We start from the raw sequence: 20,225 nt of genomic DNA on the forward strand, positions 1-20,225 counted from the left end.
TTCCCCTGACCGCTGATAACCATGTGGCCGTCTCTCCCAGCGCTGAGCGCACAAGGTCGGTTACTGCCCGCACCTTCCCCAGTTTTTTTCAATCTGTGGCTTATCGCCGTGACGTCACCAGAGCACCGCCCACCTCAGGTCGCTATAGGCTGAGGCTGCAGGGATCAGCCAATGACGTGAGGTCGGCAGAGTTTAGCCCCAAGTTGGCCGGCGCGTGCGCAGTAAGCCAGCGAGTAAAGGGGAGGGAGGAGCCGCCATTGCTGTGGCCGGTGTGACAGGAACCGAGAACTGAACTAGAGCGCATGGAATCCCCATACGTTAACGGGCCTTAGCTCCCGGGGGCGCCGTCAGTTACCGCGCAGCTTCTCGGCTCTTTGCGTTTTGTTTTTACTGAAGTGTTAGTTGGAAGCGGCTGTCGGGGAGTGAGAGCGGCCGGGAAAGCGAGAAAGGGGTGTGGGAGGGGAGCAGGAATTGGGGGAGCTCTTCCTGCGGGAGGGAGGCGCACAGCGGGCTAGCCAAGGCCGTTACTGCTCCGCGGACCGTTAGGTGAGGGCAGCCCCGGGGGAGGGAGGACGGGGAGCCCCAGGCTCCGTTTGATGGATCCTCGGATCGCCTGGTTCCAGCCAGAACAGCTCGGCCCCTCCAACAGCCTGTGGATGCAGATCTGGGAGACGACGCAAGGCCTGAGGAACCTGTACTTCAGCCACAGCAGCCCGGCCTCGTCCCCCGCGCACAGCGGATCCTCCACCACCAGCTCCTCCGGCTGTGAGGCCAGCATGTACCGGGACAGCGGGCCGCCGGCCTCCTCTCCGGCCGCCCCTCCACTGGCGGAGCAGGGCGACTTCTTACCGCTGGAGACTCCCAGCAACAACAACCAGCAGCAGCCGGTGAGCCCCGGGTCCTGGAGGAAGGGGCCCGACCCCGGCAACAGGAACAAGAGGAAGCGCGACAACAAGGCCAGCACCTTCGGCCTGAACTACAGCCTGCTGCAGGCCGCCTGCCCGGGGAGCCACGGGCCCGGGGGCCCCTTCAGCGGGACCCCCTGGAAGAGCCGGAACTACAGCGACGAGGTGATAGGGTGAGTGCCCCGGGCACAGGGCCTGGCAGTGTGCCCCTCCTCGTACCCTTCCTCCTGTCAGTGTGCCCCTCCTCGTACCCTTCCTCCTGTCAGTGTGCCCCTCCTCGTACCCTTCCTCCTGTCAGTGGGCCCATGACCCATACCTGCACCTCAGATACTACAGTCCTTCCACATCTCTATCTGTGCCCGCACTTCATGCCGTACACAGCGGTTGACCGCTTCGCACATACGGCAATCATTTTTCTGGATGGCACAATCTGGGTGCGCTCACATTTAGGCCTCATGAACACGACCCATTCACTCCTATGGGGCCGCAAAAGATGTGGACAGCACTCCGTGTGCTGTCCACATCCATTGCTCCGTTCCGTAGCCCCGCCAAAAAAATATAACCTTTCCTATTCTTGTCCGTTTTGCGGACAAGAATAGGCAGTTATATCGATGGCTGTCCGTGCATTTCCGCCATCTGTGTTTTGCGGGTCCGCAACTTGCGGACTGCAAAGCGCACAACGGTCGTGTGCATGAGGCCTTAATCCGCAGCTTCTCTCATGTTATCCTATGGGACTGGAAACTGTCTGTCCCTGCACTGTGTTGCGCAGCGTAAGTGATGTGTTGCGGATGAGAATCTCTCAACCGGAAACTGATACTGCAGTGGAAAAATCTGAAAATCTGCAATAAAATCTGTGAGGCTCGTGTTCCGGATTTCTCCGCCGCGTTTTCCCTGCCGAATCCTTTTCCCATTGAATGGAGCGACTCTCGTACGAGAAACCCGCAACAAAATCCGCACCATAATTCACTTTATTTATGAAAATCTGCACCTGCAAAATTCTGCCACCTGAGTGCACCCTTAGGCTGAGTTCACACGAGCGTGTCCGGATGCGTTGCGGCAAACCCGCACGAGTAGGTACCCAATTGCAGTCAGTTTTGACTGCGATTGCATTCTGTTCAGTCTTTATCGCGAGGGTGCAATGCCTTCTGCACGTGCGGGATAAAAAACCTGAATGTCGTACTCAGACCCGAACTTCTTCACTGAAGTTCAGGTTTGGGTTCGGTGTTGTGTAGATATTTTCCCTTTATAACATGGTTATAAGGGAAAATAATAGCATTCTTTAATACAGAATGCATAGTAGGTCAATTGAGGGTTAAAAAAATAAATAAATAACTCAACTCACCGGTCTCCTGTTCTTTCTTCAGGACCTGTCAAAGGTCCTGAAGAATAGACTGTCATCTTGGCAACCATGCGTGAAAATCGCACCGCATCCGCACCTGCTTGCGGATGCTTGTGATTTTCACGCAGCCCCATTCACTTCTATGGTGCCTGCGTTACGTGATAAACGCACTATATAGAGCATGCTGCGATTTTCACGCAACGCACAAGTGATGCTGTGAAAATCAACGCTCATGTGCACAGCCCCATAGAAGTGAATGGGTCAGGATTCAGTGCGGGTGCAATGCATTCACCTCACGCATCGCACCCGCGCAGAAATCTTGCCTGTGTGAACTCTGCCTTATAGAGCAGTTCAGATGGTGACGGCTCCGCCTGATCGGCCCCCAGCTCTTGTCACGTGTGTACAACCTTGTGGTACTTACTGTTTGACCCTGAACCCTAACCTCGCAACATGAAACCAGTGCCAGTCCTCCCCGCACCGGTATTGTGGGAAGGTAATTTTCCGTAATTTACAGAACACAATGTAGTAATCTTATATTAAGGGAAACCGTCAGCAGTGCAGTCTGCAGGCAGGAGGAGCTTGACTAGATGTGGTTGGGGAGGGGGTGACGTTGCTGGGGATAGGATGTCCATCAGGAGGCAGGGTTTGGGCCTGGCTAATTTGAGGCAAGTGCCAGCCTCATTGACTTAAGTGCTAATTATCATACCACGGTGACTGCTGCGGCCTCTTCCTAGGCCAGGGATATCACACGGCCTAGGTGCCGCTCGGTCCCATTCAAGCGAATGGGCCTGGGCTGCAGTACCAAGTACAGCCACTGTGTGGTTTACGGCGCTGTGCTTGGTAAGCTGCAAGCAGAGCGAAGCGCCACAAGTTCTTGAGACTGCTGAGAGTCAGACCGCCACCGATCTGGTGTTAATGACCTACGCCACCGGTCAGCAACTTTGTAAATGTTGAACTCCACTTAAGGAGGACTGGGGGAACAAACGGTGAAGTACTTATAAAGAAGCGCTCCTCAATCTGTGTGGTGCAGGGCGTTCTATGAAGACTTTGAGCTCCGTTCTGGTCCGTGGTTGCACCATGTCACCCTCCTTCCCGCCCTGTCTACCCGAATAGTTGTCACTCTTAGGGCTCATGCACACAACGTATTTTCTTTCTGTGTTTTTTTTTCCCGGATTCGTGTTTTGCAGACAGTTTTGTTCAAGACACTGGCTTCTAGTCCATGCTGTGGACGTGGTGGGATTCTTGCAGTCAATGGCGAGTCACGTGGCATCACTGTGCACTAGTGCAGCCACGCCTGAGAAAATGCCCCACGCTGCACTTTATGGGCGGAGGGGAAATTCCTGGATGTACGGTAGAGTAGAGCTACAAGCGTTCTGTTCTATCCCGATTATCCGTCAGTAACGGCTTTATTGCCTATTGCTAGCTTTAGACCTTCACATTTGTGGACTCCGCTGGACTGCGGACTTTGACACTCTCTGAACATGAGCCAATGAAGTCAAAGTTGTCAGACGTGTTACAGGAGCTCTGGAACAAGCTGGTTGTCACCAGTCACATATGACGTACATCATTGGTGAGCTGGTAAATGGTTATGGACAAGGAATCTATTCTCCATGCAACACCATTCATGTGATCGGTGGGGGGTCTCAGTGTTTGCCCCCCTCCCCCGATCAGATCATCAGACACTTATGCCCTATTTGCAGAATATGTTTGTTTTGTAGGAAAAACCCATTTAGGGCTCTTTCACATCTGCGTTCTTTTCTTCCGGCATAGAGTTCCGTCGTCGGGGCTCTATGCCGGAAGAATCCTGATCAGTTTTATCCTAATGCATTTTGAATGTAGAGAAATCCGTTCAGGATGCATCAGGATGTCTTCAGTTCCGGAACAGAACATTTTTGGCCGGAGAAAATACTGCAGCATGCTGCGCTTTTTGCTCCGGCCAAAAATCCTGAAGACTTGCCGCAAGGCCGGATCCGGAATTAATGCCCATTGAAAGGCATTGATCCGGTTCCGGCCTTAAGCTAAACGTCGTTTCGGCGCATTGCCGGATCCGACGTTTAGCTTTTTCTCAATGGTTACCATGGCTGCCGGGACGCTAAAGTCCTGGCAGTCATGGTAAAGTGTAGCGGGGAGCGGGGGAGCAGCATACTTACCGTCCGTGCGGCTCCCGGGGCGCTCCAGAGTGACGTCAGGGCGCCCCAAGCGCATGGATCACGTGATCACATGGACACGTCATCCATGCGCATGGGGCGCTCTGACGTCATTCTGGAGCGCCACCGGGAGCCGTGCGGACTGTAAGTATACCGCTCCCCGCTCCTACTATGGCAACCAGGACTTTAATAGCGTCCTGGCTGCCATAGTAACACTGAACGCATCTTGAAGACGGATCCGTCTTCAAATGCTTTCAGTACAATTGCGTTTTTCCGGATCCGGCGTGTAATTCTGGCAAGTGGAGTACACGCCGGATCCGGACAACGCAAGTGTGAAAGAGGCCTAAATCAGTTTGTGTCCAGATGAAAATGTAAGGGGTGGAGGTCCTACCTCTGGGAACCGCTTTCACGATGGGGCGGTCAGTCGCTCTATAAACGCCTTAGATGCTGGTGTTGCCATTAGACACAGCATCTAAGAGGTTAGATTGGCCAACAGGATCTGCGTTATGTCCAAACCGGCAATGAGGACAAAGTGCCAGTTGTATAAGGGTACTTTCACACTAGCGTTAGAGGAATCCGGCAGGCAGTTCCGTTGTCGGATCCGGAAATCCGTGTGCAAACGGATACAATTTGTTTGCGGATCCGTTTGACAAATGCATTGAAATACTGGATCCATCTCTCTGGTGTCATCCGGAAAAACTGATCCGGTATTTATTTTAAATTTTTTAACCGGATACGTTTTTCCGGAACACTTGGTACCAGATCCGGCATTAATACATTTCAATGGAAAAAAAATTGTTCGGCATTTTGGCCGGAGGAAATACCGCAGCATGCTGGGGTGGGAGCAGGTGCCTATAGAGTATGGGGCTAGTCTTAGCCGGGGGAATGTGAAGGAAGTTAACTGTTGGTGCGCAGGAGGAGATGTGCGCAGGAGGGTCCTCATTAGTCATCTTCTTACTGGTCAAGTGTGTTGAGGTTGTCCAAAGCAAATTGGAATATTGCGGAGTGATTAAAGGGGTTGTTCGGGTTCAGAGCTGAACCTGGACATACCCTTATTTTCACCCAGGCAGCCCCCCTGAGGCTAGCATCGGAGAATCTCATGCTCCGATGCACCTACCTTGCCCTGCGCTAAATCGCGCAGGGCAAGGTCTCTTTTTGTTTTCAATAACACACTGCCGGGCGGAAACTTCTACCCGGCGGTGTGTTTGGGGACGTTACTGGCTCTGATGGGCGGGCTTTAGCGCTGCCCTAGCTAGTAAATCCTGCCCATTAGTGCCAGTGACATCACCGGGCTTCCTGGCAGCCCCATGGAGAGCCCTAGTACGTCACCGGATTTCCAAAAAATGCCTTTGCCCCGTGTGATTTAGTGCAAGGCAAAGGAGAGCATCGGAGCATGAACTGCTCCGATGCTCAAGTCAGGGGGGCTGCCGGGGTGAAAATGGAGGGATGTCCAGGTTCAGCTCTGAACCAGGACAACCCCTTTAAGCAGGTCCTCTCTGAGCAGATTGTGATAAAGGTCCAAATGGATGTTACCTGTTGAGGGTGTGTCCCTGTCATATCTAGTCAGAGCTGCAGGTGTCAGACTGTATAGGGACACCAACCCCCCCCCCCACAAACTGGTAACACCCATCCGGACCTTTATTGCAGACTGCTAGTAATTCATTCCTAACTTTTAGCAGGAATAAAAAAGTAATGGCACAACATGGGGTCATAGATGCTCTAGTATTATATGGGGAATGCAAGAAGACATGTTAGGAGAGGTGGCAGGTCCTCTTTTTAAAGAGGTATTCCGATGGGGTATGGAGCATTCGTTCTCATGAGTAGTAGGACTCCCACCGATTTAATGGCAATACCCTTTCCTGTGGATTGGGGTTGACTTCCTATAACAAAAATCACCTCTTTGTATAATCGAATTTGAGACCTTTATGGTCGCATGTAATAGCGTGCTGTGATCGAGTGATGCATGGTTAGCTTTCCATGGATTGGACCCTTCTGTGTAACGGGTTCTTTAGATTCCGCCGTATCCCGCGTCTCATCGGGAATCTGTCAGTGGTAAGCAGTGTGAATGCTCAAGGGGCCAATGAGCAAACAGTGGAAAACATTCAGCAATTATTTGGTGGAATCGAATGTCTTTTTGACGCAAACGACTCGCTAAATCGTCATTTGCCGCTCATTAATTAAAAGATATCTGTCCATATATTAGGTCCTTAAACAGGTCCCTGCAGAATGATTGTCGCTTGCAAATAATTTCCCTCGCAGCGGACGCCACAGGGGAAGTGCCTATTACACGGAGGCCGTTCACATGTAATAGAAAAATCCAGGTTCCTGTAGGAGATGAGCCATTAGAGCCGATGGTAAATCCTGAGGGAGCGGTTCACGGTTTTATTTCGGGTGATGACATACCCAGTTTAAGCGTATATTAATTTCACAGCTCGCACACCGCTTCCATGTTTGGGGGGGGGTTTGCCAGGAACACAAACCAAGTTTGAATGGTCTTTCTCTGTGTGCAACTTTCTTGAGATGTTTGTTTCGCTTTTTGGTTTTTGCAGCGTAATATAGGACCAGCAAGGTGAATGGGATTTGCCAAATCTTGTGTGCACGTTGTGTATTTTGCACGCAAGGAAATTGTTCTGCCGTGCGGATGTTAAACTCTGCGATTCCGCACTTTGTGTTTGGTGGGTTTCTCCATAGATAAATCACAGCAAAATATACAACGTGTGCAAGTAGCCTTAAAGCGAACCTTTCACCAGGATTTCACTTAATAAACTATTGCCAGTACCTTTATAGATTATCCTCATTGTGTTTCAATGCGATCTTGTGCCGCTTTCCTGGGATGGATATTCATAAAAAACGACTTATAAAGTCCTCGTCTCCAGCTCCTGAAGTCACGCTAGAAGTCAAGGGGGTAGCCCTTCCCTCACTCCGGGCTGTACCTCCCCTGCCCTAACCCCGCCTCTAAGTAGTGTAACGGACACCCGGCTCAGTCGCCGGGACCGCGCTTGTACAGGCGGCGCATGCGCCGTCGGACTCGAGCGCGATCCTGTAACTGAATCGCGCATGCGCTGTCCCCGATGCCTGCCTGTCGTCTCTTCCTCATGAGCGATTCAGTTACAGGATCGCGCTCGAGTCCGACGGCGCATGCGCCGCCTGTACAAGCGCGGTCCCGGCGACTGAGCCCGATGTCAGTTACACTACTTAGAGGCGGGGTTAGGGCAGGGGAGGTACAGCCCGGAGTGAGGGAAGGGCTACCCCCTTGACTTCTAGCGTGACTTCACGAGCTGGAGACGAGGACTTTATAAGTCGTTTTTTATGAATATCCATCCCAGGAAAGCGGCACAAGAATGCATTGAAACACAATGAGGATAATCTATAAGGTACTGGTAATAGTTTATTAAGTGAAATCCTGGTGAAAGGTTCGCTTTAATGGACCTGCGCGTGGGTTCAGTTTATGGTGTGCTTCTGCTATGGCTTCCAGTGGTGTTTGTCCTTTCTTAGTGCAGTTGTGGTTTTAAAGGGAACCCGTCATCAACTTTATGCTGCCCATACTAACGGCAGAATAAAGTAGACAGGTGAGTTGATTTCAGCGATCTGTCATTTAAAAGTTAAAAGTGGTTGCTGAGAACCAACATCATTGCAGCCTGGGCCTGGAAAAGAGTCCCGGCCTCCTGAGAAGAGTCCTGGTTATTCATGATCTCCTGCTCTCCTGCCCACCTGCTGGTGACTGAGTCTTCTACCTAGTTTTCTACCTTTTTCTCTAGGAGAGAACTGCCAATCATCAGCAGATGGACGGGAGATTAGGAATAACCAGGACTCTTTTCAGGTAGATATGACTCTTTACAAGGTCTGGGCTGCAATGATTATGAGGCAGGTTCTCAGCAACCACTTACCTTTAGCTCCTGAGTGACACCTCGCTGACATCAGCATTTCTGTCACTATTTTATCCTGCCCTCAGTGAGGTCAGCATAAAGTTGAGGACGGGTTCCCTTTAAACAGCTGAGAGGCGGACATCACGCGGCGGCCCGCAAAATTTTAAGCGGACTCTGCAACAAAACACCTGTTCTGGGTGTTTTTACAGCTCTTATGCAGAACCATTCACTTCAATGGGAGACGGGGTGGGGGGGGACTGTGCATTCTGTGTTCGCATGGCCGTTTCTGCAAACATATAGAACGTGTCCTATTGTCTGCATTACAGATAAGGATAGGACAGCTCTATTAGAGCCTGGCAAAATGCGGTAAGCACACGGCCAGTATCCATATTTTGTGGATCCGTAATTCGTGGACAGCAGAACATCCAACAGTCGTGGGCATGAGGCCAAAAGCAGCTGCCTGATCGTATTCAAGCATGTTAGATGTCGTTGAGTTTATTTCCATTCAAATACAGCAAACAGATCTTGGGAATGATAGGCAGTCGTCAGAGTCTCTCTAGCTGATTTTCATTGTGCATGTTGCCTAAAATTTGAAAACCCTGGTTGAGTTGAGGCATACTGCGCGTGCATTTTCTGCGCACCACTCCACTCGTTCTACTGGACACCAGCTAGCGGTGCTTATTCCGCGTAGTTGTCGCGGTGTGTGTGTGTGTGCGCTTCCGGACTAGCACGTAGGTAGATGGCCGATGCATCGAACATCAGGGGAGATTTATCAAAGCTGGTGTAAAGGAAAGCTGGTTTAATTGCCCATAGCAACCAATCAGATTCCGCCTTTTGTTTTCCTAAGGAGCTCTGAAAAATCACAGGTGGAATCCGATTGGTTGCTTTGGGCGACTTGGGGTAGTCTCACACAACCGCCGGCAGAGGAGCAGCCTGCAGCAGTCACCGAATCCGGCCTGTCCCCAAAATATCAATCTCTTGTTTTTAGCATAGAAATTCCCGTGCACGTGCTCCATAGTAATCAGTCCTTTATATGGGAAGGTATTTGCTGCATAGAGCAGCAATTCATTCTTAATTCGTCATGTTGGTGATCCCCGAAGCATCTGCTTTATAAGCCGCAAAAAAAAAAAAAAAAACTGTTTCCTCACGGTTTATCCTGATGGATTAGGCGCTGACAGCTCTGGAGTACAGACTGAAGCCTCTGGCCTTTTAACCTTTACCACCCAAGATGGGTTGTCTCTAAGAATAAGATTTTGTGGTGCCCTGTTTAACCCCTTCATACTGGAGAGGCCCTATTGACCAGATGGTTTAGTGATTTGTTGTGTTTTGTACTAGAACCTTTTTTTACACCTCAAGCTTGGGCTCTGTTCACACCACTTTGGGGTGAACACGTTAAGCGTATACACTGGAATCTCCCAGTTCATACACCGTATGTGACCACAGGTCCCCAGCTCGCCCAACCAAGGTCTCTATTGGGGGTGGTATACCTCTTTTCAAGGCCATAAGCATGACTTCACATAGACTAGGCAAACCTGTCAGAAGGCTGAAGCGCTATTGCGAGCACCCCCGGGTGTTGGACCCCCACCGATCAGATGCTGATGATGACCTATCCAGAAGATGGGGCACCGGTAAGAATATCTCGAAACCCCTTTAACCACTTCAGCCCCGCTAGGTGAAACCCCCTTCATGACCAGGCCACTTTTTACACTTCGGCACTACACTACTTTCACCGTTTATCGCTCGGTCATGCAACTTACCACCCAAATGAATTTTACCTCCTTTTCTTCTCACTAATGGAGCTTTCATTTGGTGGTATTTCATTGCTGCTGACATTTTTACTTTTTTTGTTATTAATCAAAATGTAACGATTTTTTTGCAAAAAAATGACATTTTTCACTTTCAGCTGTGAAATTTTGCAAAAAAAACGACATCCATATATAAATTTTTCGCTAAATTTATAGTTCTACATGTCTTTGATAAAAAAAAAATGTTTGGGCAAAAAAAAAATGGTTTGGGTAAAAGTTATAGCATTTACAAACTATGGTACAAAAATGTGAATTTCCGCTTTTTGAAACGGCTCTGATTTTCTGAGCACCTGTCATGATTCCTGAGGATCTACAATGCCCAAACAGTAGAAAAACCCCACAAATGACCCCATTTCGGAAAGTAGACACCCTAAGGTATTCGCTGATGGGCATAGTGAGTTCATAGAACTTTTTATTTTTTGTCACAAGTTAGCGGAAAATGATGATGATTTTTTTTTTTTTTTTTTTTTCTTACAAAGTCTCATATTCCACTAACTTGCGACAAAAAATAAAAAATTCTAGGAACTCACCATGCCCCTCACAGAATACCTTGGGGTGTCTTCTTTCCAAAATGGGGTCACTTGTGGCGTAGTTATACTGCCCTGGCAATTTAGGGGCCCAAATGTGTGAGAAGAACTTTGCAATCAAAATGTGTAAGAAATGACCGGTGAAATCTGAAAGGTGCACTTTGGAATATGCGCCCCTTTGCCCACCTTGGCAGCAAAAAAGTGTCACACATGTGGTATCGCCGTACTCAGGAGAAGTTGGGGAATGTGTTTTGGGGTGTCATTTTACATATACCCATGCTGGGTGAGAGAAATATCTTGGCAAAAGACAACTTTTCCCATTTTTTTATACAAAGTTGGCATTTGACCAAGATATTTTTCTCACCCAGCATGGGTATATGTAAAATGACACCCCAAAACACATTGCCCAACTTCTCCTGAGTACGGCGATAGCAGATGTGTCACACTTTTTTGCTGCCAAGGTGGGCAAAGGGGCACATATTCCAAAGTGCACCTTTCGGATTTTGCAGGGCATTTTTTACACATTTTGATTGCAAAGTACTTCTCACACATTTGGGCCCCTAAATTGCCAGGGCAGTATAACTACGCCACAAGTGACCCCATTTTGGAAAGAAGACACCCTAAGGTATTCCGTGAGGGGCACTGCGAGTTCCTAGAATTTTTTATTTTTTGTCACAAGTTAGCGGAAAATGAGACTTTGTAAGGAAAAAAGAAAAAAAAAAGAAAAATCATCATTTTCCGCTAAATTGTGACAAAAAATAAAAAATTCTAGGAACTCGCCGTGCCCCCCACGGAATACCTTGGGGTGTCTTCTTTCCAAAATGGGGTCACTTGTGGCGTAGTTATACTGCCCTGGCAATTTAGGGGCCCAAATGTGTAAGAAGTACCTTGAAATCAAAATGTGTAAAAAATGGCCTGCGAAATCTGAAAGGTGCCCCTTTGCCCACCTTGGCTGCAAAAAAGTGTCACACATGTGGTATCGCCGTACTCAGGAGAAGTTGGGGAATGTGTTTTGGGGGGTCATTTTACATATACCCATGCTGGGTGAGAGAAATATCTTGGCAAAAGACAACTTTTCCCATTTTTTTTATACAAAGTTGGCATTTGACCAAGATACTTTTCTCACCCAGCATGGGTATATGTAAAATGACACCCCAAAACACATTCCCCAACTTCTCCTGAGTACGGCGATACCAGATGTGTGACACTTTTTTGCAGCCTAGATGCGCAAAGGGGCCAAAATTCCTTTTAGGAGGGCATTTTTAGACATTTGGATCCCAGACTTCTTCTCACACTTTCGGGCCCCTAAAAAGCCAGGGCAGTATAAATACCCCACATGTGACCCCACTTTGGAAAGAAGACACCCCGAGGTATTCAATGAGGGGCCTGGCGAGTTCCTAGAATTTTTTTTTTTTTTGCATAAGTTAGCGGATATTGATTTTTTTTGTTTTTTTTCTCACAAAGTCTCACTTTCCGCTAACTTAGGACAAAAATTTCAATCTTTCATGGACTCAATATGCCCCTCACGGAATACCTTGGGGTGTCTTCTTTCCGAAATGGGGTCACATGTGGGGTATTTATACTGCCCTGGCTTTTTAGGGGCCCTAAAGCGTGAGAAGTCTGGAATATAAATGTCTAAAAATGTTTACGCATTTGGATTCCGTGAGGGATATGGTGCGTCCATGTGAGATTTTATTTTTTGACACAAGTTAGTGGAATATGAGACTTTGTAAGAAAAAACGAAAACAAAAACAAACAAAAAATTTCCGCTAACTTGTGCCAAAAAAAATGGCTGAATGGAGCCTTACCAGGGGGGGAGTGATCAATGACAGGGGGGTGATCAATGACAGGGGGGTGATCACCCATATAGACTCCCTGATCACCCCCTGTCATTGATCACCCCCCCCTGTAAGGCTCCATTCAGACATCCGCATGATTTTTTTACGGATCCATGGATACATGGATCGGATCCACAAAACGCATGCGGACGTCTGAATGGAGCCTTACAGGGGGGTTATCAATGACAGGGGGTGATCAGGGTAATCACCCCCCTGTCACTGATCACCCCCCCTGTAAGGCTCCATTCAGACGTCCGCATGATTTTTACGGATCCATGGATACATGGATCGGATCCACAGAACGCATGCGGACGTCTGAATGGAGCCTTACAGGGGGGTTATCAATGACAGGGGGTGATCAGGGTAATCAGGGTGATCACCCCCCTGTCACTGATCACCCCCCCTGTAAGGCTCCATTCAGACATCCGCATGATTTTTTACGGATCCATGGATACATGGATCGGATCCACAAAACGCATGCGGACGTCTGAATGGAGCCTTACAGGGGGGTTATCAATGACAGGGGGTGATCAGGGTAATCAGGGTGATCACCCCCCTGTCACTGATCACCCCCCTGTAAGGCTCCATTCAGACATCCGCATGATTTTTTACGGATCCATGGATACATGGATCGGATCCACAGAACGCATGCGGACGTCTGAATGGAGCCTGACAGGGGGTGATCAGGGTGATCACCCCCCTGTCACTGATCACCCCCCCTGTAAGGCTCCATTCAGACATCCGCATGATTTTTTACGGATCCATGGATACATGGATCGGATCCACAAAACGCATGCGGACGTCTGAATGGAGCCTTACAGGGGGGTTATCAATGACAGGGGGTGATCAGGGTAATCAGGGTGATCACCCCCCTGTCACTGATCACCCCCCCTGTAAGGCTCCATTCAGACATCCGCATGATTTTTTACGGATCCATGGATACATGGATCGGATCCACAGAACGCATGCGGACGTCTGAATGGAGCCTTACAGGGGGGTTATCAATGACAGGGGGTGATCAGGGTGATCACCCCCCTGTCACTGATCACCCCCCCTGTAAGGCTCCATTCAGACATCCGCATGATTTTTTACGGATCCATGGATACATGGATCGGATCCACAGAGCGCATGCGGACGTCTGAATGGAGCCTTACAGGGGGGTTATCAATGACAGGGGGTGATCAGGGTAATCAGGGTGATCACCCCCCTGTCACTGATCACCCCCCCTGTAAGGCTCCATTCAGACATCCGCATGATTTTTTACGGATCCATGGATACATGGATCGGATCCACAGAACGCATGCGGACGTCTGAATGGAGCCTTACAGGGGGGTTATCAATGACAGGGGGTGATCAGGGTAATCAGGGTGATCACCCCCCTGTCACTGATCACCCCCCCTGTAAGGCTCCATTCAGACGTCCGCATGATTTTTACGGATCCATGGATCGGATCCGTAAAAATCATGCGGACGTCTGAATGGAGCCTGACAGGGGGGTGATCAATGACAGGGGGTGATCAGGGAGTGTATATGGGTGATCACCCCCCTGTCATTGATCACCCCCCTGTAAGGCTCCATTCAGACGTCCGCATGATTTTTACGGATCCATGGATACATGGATCGGATCCGTAAAAATCATGCGGACGTCTGAACGGAGCCTGACAGGGGGGTGATCAATGACAGGGGGGTGATCAATGACAGGGGGGTGATCAATGACAGGGGGGTGATCAATGACAGGGGGTGATCAATGACAGGGGGGTGATCAATGACAGGGGGGTGATCAATGACAGGGGGGTGATCAATGACAGGGGGGTGATCAATGACAGGGGGGTGATCAATGACAGGGGGGTGATCAATGACAGGGGGGTGATCAATGACAGGGGGGTGATCAATGACAGGGGGGTGATCAATGACAGGGGGGTGATCAGGGAGTTTATATGGGGTGATCAGGGGTTTATAAGGGGTTAATAAGTGACGGGGGGGGGGGGGGGTGTAGTGTAGTGTAGTGTGGTGTTTGGTGGGACTGTACTGACCTACCTGAGTCCTCTGGTGGTCGATCCTAACAAAAGGGACCACCAGAGGACCAGGTAGGAGGTATATTAGACGCTGTTATGAAAACAGCGTCTAATATACCTGTTAGGGGTTAAAAAATTCGGATCTCCAGCCTGCCAGCGAGCGATCGCCGCTGGCAGGCTGGAGATCCACTCGCTTACCTTCCGTTCCTGTGAGCGCGCGCGCCTGTGTGCGCGCGTTCACAGGAAATCTCGCGTCTCGCGAGATGACGCGCCGATGCGTCCAGGAGGAGAAAAGCAACCACCTTCCGGACGCATCGGCGCGTTAGGCGGTCCGGAGGTGGTTAAGTACTCCTTTTAGGCCTGTTTGCACTCGACAGTTGTGGTCTTGATTTGCTTGTTTCTGATTCTACTGCTAATTGGTCGTTTTAATTTAATAGATGGTGGCTCTGTGAAAGGCATTATTGCCAGAGCCATTGGCCACTGCCGACCCTCCCAAACCACAAGGCTAAAATGAAGCTTCATGACCCCCGCAGATCGTCCTGATGGAAATGTTCTTCAGGTCCTCAGCAGTGACTTTCTAAACCTGAGTTTCCTTTGTGTATTTCTCCTGGAGCTCGTGGAGTTCTGATATGAAAGTAGTGAGGTTTGAGCAGGATCGTTCCTGTGCATGCGTCATGAAGAATGTGCTTACTATAGTACAGGGAGGGTCATTCATAGTAAGGCTTTGTGAAGTCACGAGCCAGGATGCCGGATATTTTGCTTAAGTTGCTCGTGACTCCCCAAATCTCTCCCCTGTGTCTGATGCGTGGTGACCCTGTCAGAGGGTTTTGGGCACAGATCTGCCAAGAACCGGGCTGAATCTCCACTGAAACCGCCTCCCGTTTTCAGTGGGTTTCCGCATCGCAGTACATGCAGCCAAGGGTTTTTGTTTTGCGCTTTTCAAGACTGCAAAAAGAAGGTCCAGGTCTATTCTTGGTGAGGTTACCGCGTGGACCTCTCACAGAGCCGCCGAAGGAGCCTGCCGGTGTTGTAGCTCCCTTCAGTGGAGTAGAGTGGGTTCGTGTGAACACCCACAGAAGAAGCCGCTGCGCTTTCTGCCGTGGGATACGCGTAGGATTTCTCGCCCAGTTTCCTTGGGGGACACAGAAGACCTTGGTATAGCTCATCTCCCTAGGAGGCGTGACACTAAGAAAAAACTGTTAAGCCCCTCCTCCACAGCTATACCCTCAGCCTGGAGAGAAAGGCTGCCAGTTTTTGCTTAGTGTCCAAGGAGGCAAGACACTCCCTGCTACTGCAGGGCTGTTTTCTCCTTGTTTAAATTTTGATTTTTACTTTTTCTTTTCTTTTTGTTCCAGACAATCAGGGACAACAGAGTCGCACTTGACCTCTCTGTTTCTCCCGGGGTCGAGCTGCGCCAGTGCCGGTCATCCGCACTGCTGCCTCCCCCACAGAAGGCAAGGTGGACCAGGGCAGCCCAGCTCCCCTGCATCCCGCCAGCGCAAGGGTCGCCCGCACGCCAAGCCCCTCTTCCAGCGTCCTGCCACTACGGTGCCAGTAGCTGAAGGGGCGACCCTGCTGGAACAGACCGAGGGTGAAGACGGCTATGGTGAGAGAGTGGCTTCTCCAGCCCTACGACCCCCTCCCCCCACCCCGGTCTCCTGCGTGACTGACCCCCATACTTTAGCCTATCCAAGCAGAGTGGCTATTGGGTGGCTGGACCTAGGCTGGTCCCTGGGGTGTCGCAAGGCGGCAATCTGCTACAGCACTCACCCATTCCCTCTCTCCCCTCCATAGATCATAAGGGACGCGGCAGCCTCACTACAGGATGGAGGTCCGCGCAAAGAGGGGGCGCTTACCGGTGCGTGCTCAGGGCAGCCGCAAAACTTTAGTCCACGTTCGCGGCCCGCTGGGCCGCACCATCCGGTGCTCCTTCCCGGGCCCCTGACTCTTCCTGGCCGCGGGGTGGCTCCCGCGGCCGGCGTTACATGTGCGAGCTATGCTCCAACTAGGCCCGGCCGACCTTCGGTCCGGTCGGCCGGACGCCGCAAATTTTGGCCCAGGCGTCGCGGCCTGCTGGGCCGCACCTCACGCTCCTCTCGGGTCCCTGATTCTTCCGGCCGCGGGGTGGGCACCCGCGGCCGGCATTGGCTAGAGCTGTGCTCCAACAGGCCCCGGCCGGCCGTCGGTGCATTCCGGCCGGCCGGGCGCTGCATAGTTTGTCAGGCTTCGCGGCCTGCCGACCGCAATTCCGGCACTCGGGGTGGTCTCCCGCGGCCGGTATGTGGGCACCCGCGGCCGGCTTAGGCCGGCCGGTACTTTAAATGCTTGCGGCCCCGGTCATCCGGGCGCCGGTAAAATTTAGGCCCCGGCTTCACAGTCTGCTAGGCCGCAAATTCAGGCCTCTGTGGGGGGGGGCGGGAACTCTCCAGGCGCGAATTCTTCCCGCCTGGAGGTTCCCCCGCCCCCAAGAGTTCACAGCGCCGAGCCCCCCCCCCCCCCCCCCCACAGGCCAGATGCCTGTTAACCCTTTGGGTACTGGCCGGCTCCGGATGGGCCTGTACGGCCTGTGCCCCTGTATGGTTGCCCCCCTTTCTGCCTCAGGGAGGCTGTAATATTAATAAATAATAATAATAAAAAAAAAAAAAAAATTATAATTTTGTTTTGAATAACTGGTCTTGTGGGCTGCGCAGGACGCGGCAGCCTCATCATTCGGTATGCTGTCTGTAGGCATGCCCCCCTTTCTTAGGCGGTATGTCGCGCTCCCCGGCTGCGGCGCTGGCCAGGGCATGTTCCCCCTCCCAGGCGTTTTCTTGCCCTCTCCCGGGATACGGCGCTGGCCAAGTGCATGCATAAAAAATTTTCGGACCAGTATGCGTCACCCAGTTCTGGTGGCTGCAGGTGCATGGCCCTCCTTCCTAGGCGGAATACTGCACTCTCACCGGATGCGGTGCTGGCCATGTGCACGACCCCCTTCCACAGGCGGGACGTTGCACTCACTGGATTCGCTGCCGGCCATGTGCATGAACCCCTTCATAGGCGGAATGCTGCACTCTCACCGGTTACGGTGCTGGCCATGTGCATGAACCCCTTCCATAGGAGGTATACTGCACTCTCCCCGGATACGGTGCCGGCCATGTGCACGTTCCCCTTCCATAGGCGGAACACTGGACTCTCACTGGATTCGTTGCCGGCCATGTGCATGAACCCTTCCATAGGCGGAATGCTGCACTCACCGGATACGGTGCCGGCCATGTGCGTTTACCCCTCCCATAAGAGGTACACTGCACTCTCCACGGATACGGTGCCGGCCGTGTGCACGTTCCCCTTCCATAGGCGGAACACTGAACCTCACTGGATCCGTTGCCGGCCATGTGCATGACCCCCCCCCTTCCGTGGGCGGTGTGCCGCACTCTCACTGGATTCGCTGCTGGCCTTGGACATGTCTCCTTTCCTCAGGCGACATACGTACACTCTCACTGACTGTGTTTGTTCTCTCGCCAGTGCGTTGCTGGTCATGTGCATGGCCCCATCCATGGCGGGGTGCTCGCACTCTCACTGGATGCGATGCTGGCCATGTGCATGGCCCCCATTTCTGGGCATGAGCATGCCCTCTAACTTGGGTGGAATGCTTGCACTCCCATGGAATCTGTGCTGGTCTTGTGCATGGCCACCCCTTATTCCATGGGCGGCATTTTGCACGCTCACGCGATCCACGGCTGTCCGTGTTTATGCGGTGCTGAACTGGTACACGTCCCCCTTCATTGGCGGAGTGCTGCACTCTCACGAAATTCGGTGTTGGGTGGATTTTTGCACAATCACTTAATGATAGAATAACCCTGTGCATGCCCCCTTTCCCTAAGTGTACCTTCCTGCGTTCTGCTGGACATGTGCGGCCATGGGCATGGCCCGCTTCTGGGCGGAATATGGTATGTCCTACTTTTCCATAGTAGGTACTGGCCTTGGTATCCCCCCCTTTTGGGGCGGGCTTCTGCACTCTTGCCGACTGCTGTGTTGGCCAGGTACATTTCCCCCCTTTTCTGGGCGGACTGCTTGCGTTCCATTGCATGCCGTGCTGGTCTTGTGCATGACTGCCTTTCAGGTTGCACTTGCACTTCCGTTGGTATGGTTGGACTCTGGCTGATCCTTCGCTGAGTGACTATTTTTTTGCAGTGAGCGGACTTTCTTGTGCGCTCTGTCCGTTGTTTGGGCCGGGTATGCCTTCTCCTCCCATGGGTGGGTTGGTCTTCTCACTGCTTACGGGGCTACTCGTACGTATGCCTCCCTTTCTCCTGCAACATACCTTTTTTCTCTTGAGATACGATGCTTGCAGCTAGCCTTGCGCTATCTCTCTAAAGAGCTCGTTCTGTCCACCTGTGTGAGCCTACGGTGGTGTTCAACAAACAGCTAATGAATGCCCAATGTGTTCAAAGGTATATATATATACCTTATATATAAGTAGACGAGCTCTACTTGTTCGCTACTGCACCGAGCTGGGTGGTACTCATTCCTTTCGTCCCTTCCGCCCGGGGTGTGTTCGTGGTCCCTAGATGCGTACCGTTCGTCCTCCCGCGGCATTGTTTCCCTGCGTTGGTGGTCACATAGTCGAGAGTGCTGTCTGCAGCGTCCCTCGAATTCTGCGTTTTCTCTGGCGGGACTACGGTTCCCTCGCCTACGACCATTCCTCCTCTTCAGATGCGGTGTGGTGTGAGTCCTTCCGGTTGGTGCCCTCTGCGCTTCAGTCTGATCTGTTACCAGGTTCGGGCCGCTCTTCTCGGGAAGATCACCCAACTTCTCTTGGGTGCTCGCGTACCCAGGTCCGGAGGACCTCCATCTTGGGTTCTTCAGGGTATTCGCCTTCTGCGGGCGGTGAACCGGGCGTCGGTGTAGCAGGGTTCTGCTCTTGAGCTGTCCTATGGCTTCCCTGTTGCCCACCCCTCCTTTCGGTTGGAGGGTGTTATGCCGGCCTCTGTCTCGACTGCCTTTTCTCGCCGGCTCTGTTTGGCTCCCGCTCGGTACAGTTCACTCCGATGTGGCTTCTGTCCCGGCCATGCTTCAGAGGCTTTCCTTCGCTGCCCTCCCCTCTGGGGAGAGCATGGTTGTTCATGTGGATGGTTCCGGTGTTCCTTTTGGCCTCGTACTGTTTCCCTTGTTCGCACTGGCTGTACTAGCTGTGTGCCTATTTACCGGGTCTGCCGCGTTCTGTCCTCCAGCTGGGTGCAGATTGAGTTTTTTTTCCATTCTCGGCAATGGTTCTGCCATGGATTTACCTTCTCGGTAACTTGGGAGGACTACCATTCGGTCAGGGTTGCCCTTGGATCTCCCACACTGGGACTGTAGAACGGCTTCCGTTCTGGCCGTGTTACTGGTCTGCGCATGATCTCGTTGGGTTTTCACCCGCTTGCCAGGCGACTCTAGCGGGCTCGTTAGTGTTCGCTCCTGGCCGTGTTTCGTCCAGGTTCTGTTGTAGGACTTAGGGTTTTTACCTGGGGTTCTGTGGGAAGCTGGGCGTTTTCCCCTCTCTGCCTTTCTTTCTCCATGGTTCTGTCTTTCTCCAGTCCGGCCTGGACCTGGGACTGGGACCCTGTTGCTTCAAGTGTCGGCGCTGTCCCTCCTCTTTCAGCGTTCCACGGCCCTCTGGGACTGTCAAGACCTTCTTCCATGGAGCGGCTCTTGGGTTCCCTTTGTACTGCCCTCCGGTACCGCCCTGGGATCTACATACTGGGTTCTTGGCGCTCCTATCTTTCCTTTGGAGCCGTTACAGTAGTTCTCTCTACTCCTTCTGTC

General features: G+C 51.6%; 1 protein-coding gene across 2 annotated transcripts in view; it reads left to right on the forward strand.

Annotated features, from left to right (window-relative positions):
• Positions 1–251: 251 nt before the first annotated feature.
• TENT4B (terminal nucleotidyltransferase 4B) overlaps positions 252–20,225 on the forward strand; it is a 64,370-nt gene continuing 44,396 nt past the window's right edge. For both annotated transcript variants that reach the window (XM_044269513.1, XM_044269514.1), the window contains exon 1: positions 252–1,078. In XM_044269513.1, the coding sequence (XP_044125448.1) occupies positions 597–1,078 (482 nt within the window). In that variant the 5' untranslated portion in view covers positions 252–596. The remainder of the gene's footprint in view (positions 1,079–20,225) is intronic.

Source organism: Bufo gargarizans, chromosome 10, assembly GCF_014858855.1.
Source record: "Bufo gargarizans isolate SCDJY-AF-19 chromosome 10, ASM1485885v1, whole genome shotgun sequence".
NCBI lineage: Eukaryota > Metazoa > Chordata > Amphibia > Anura > Bufonidae > Bufo > Bufo gargarizans.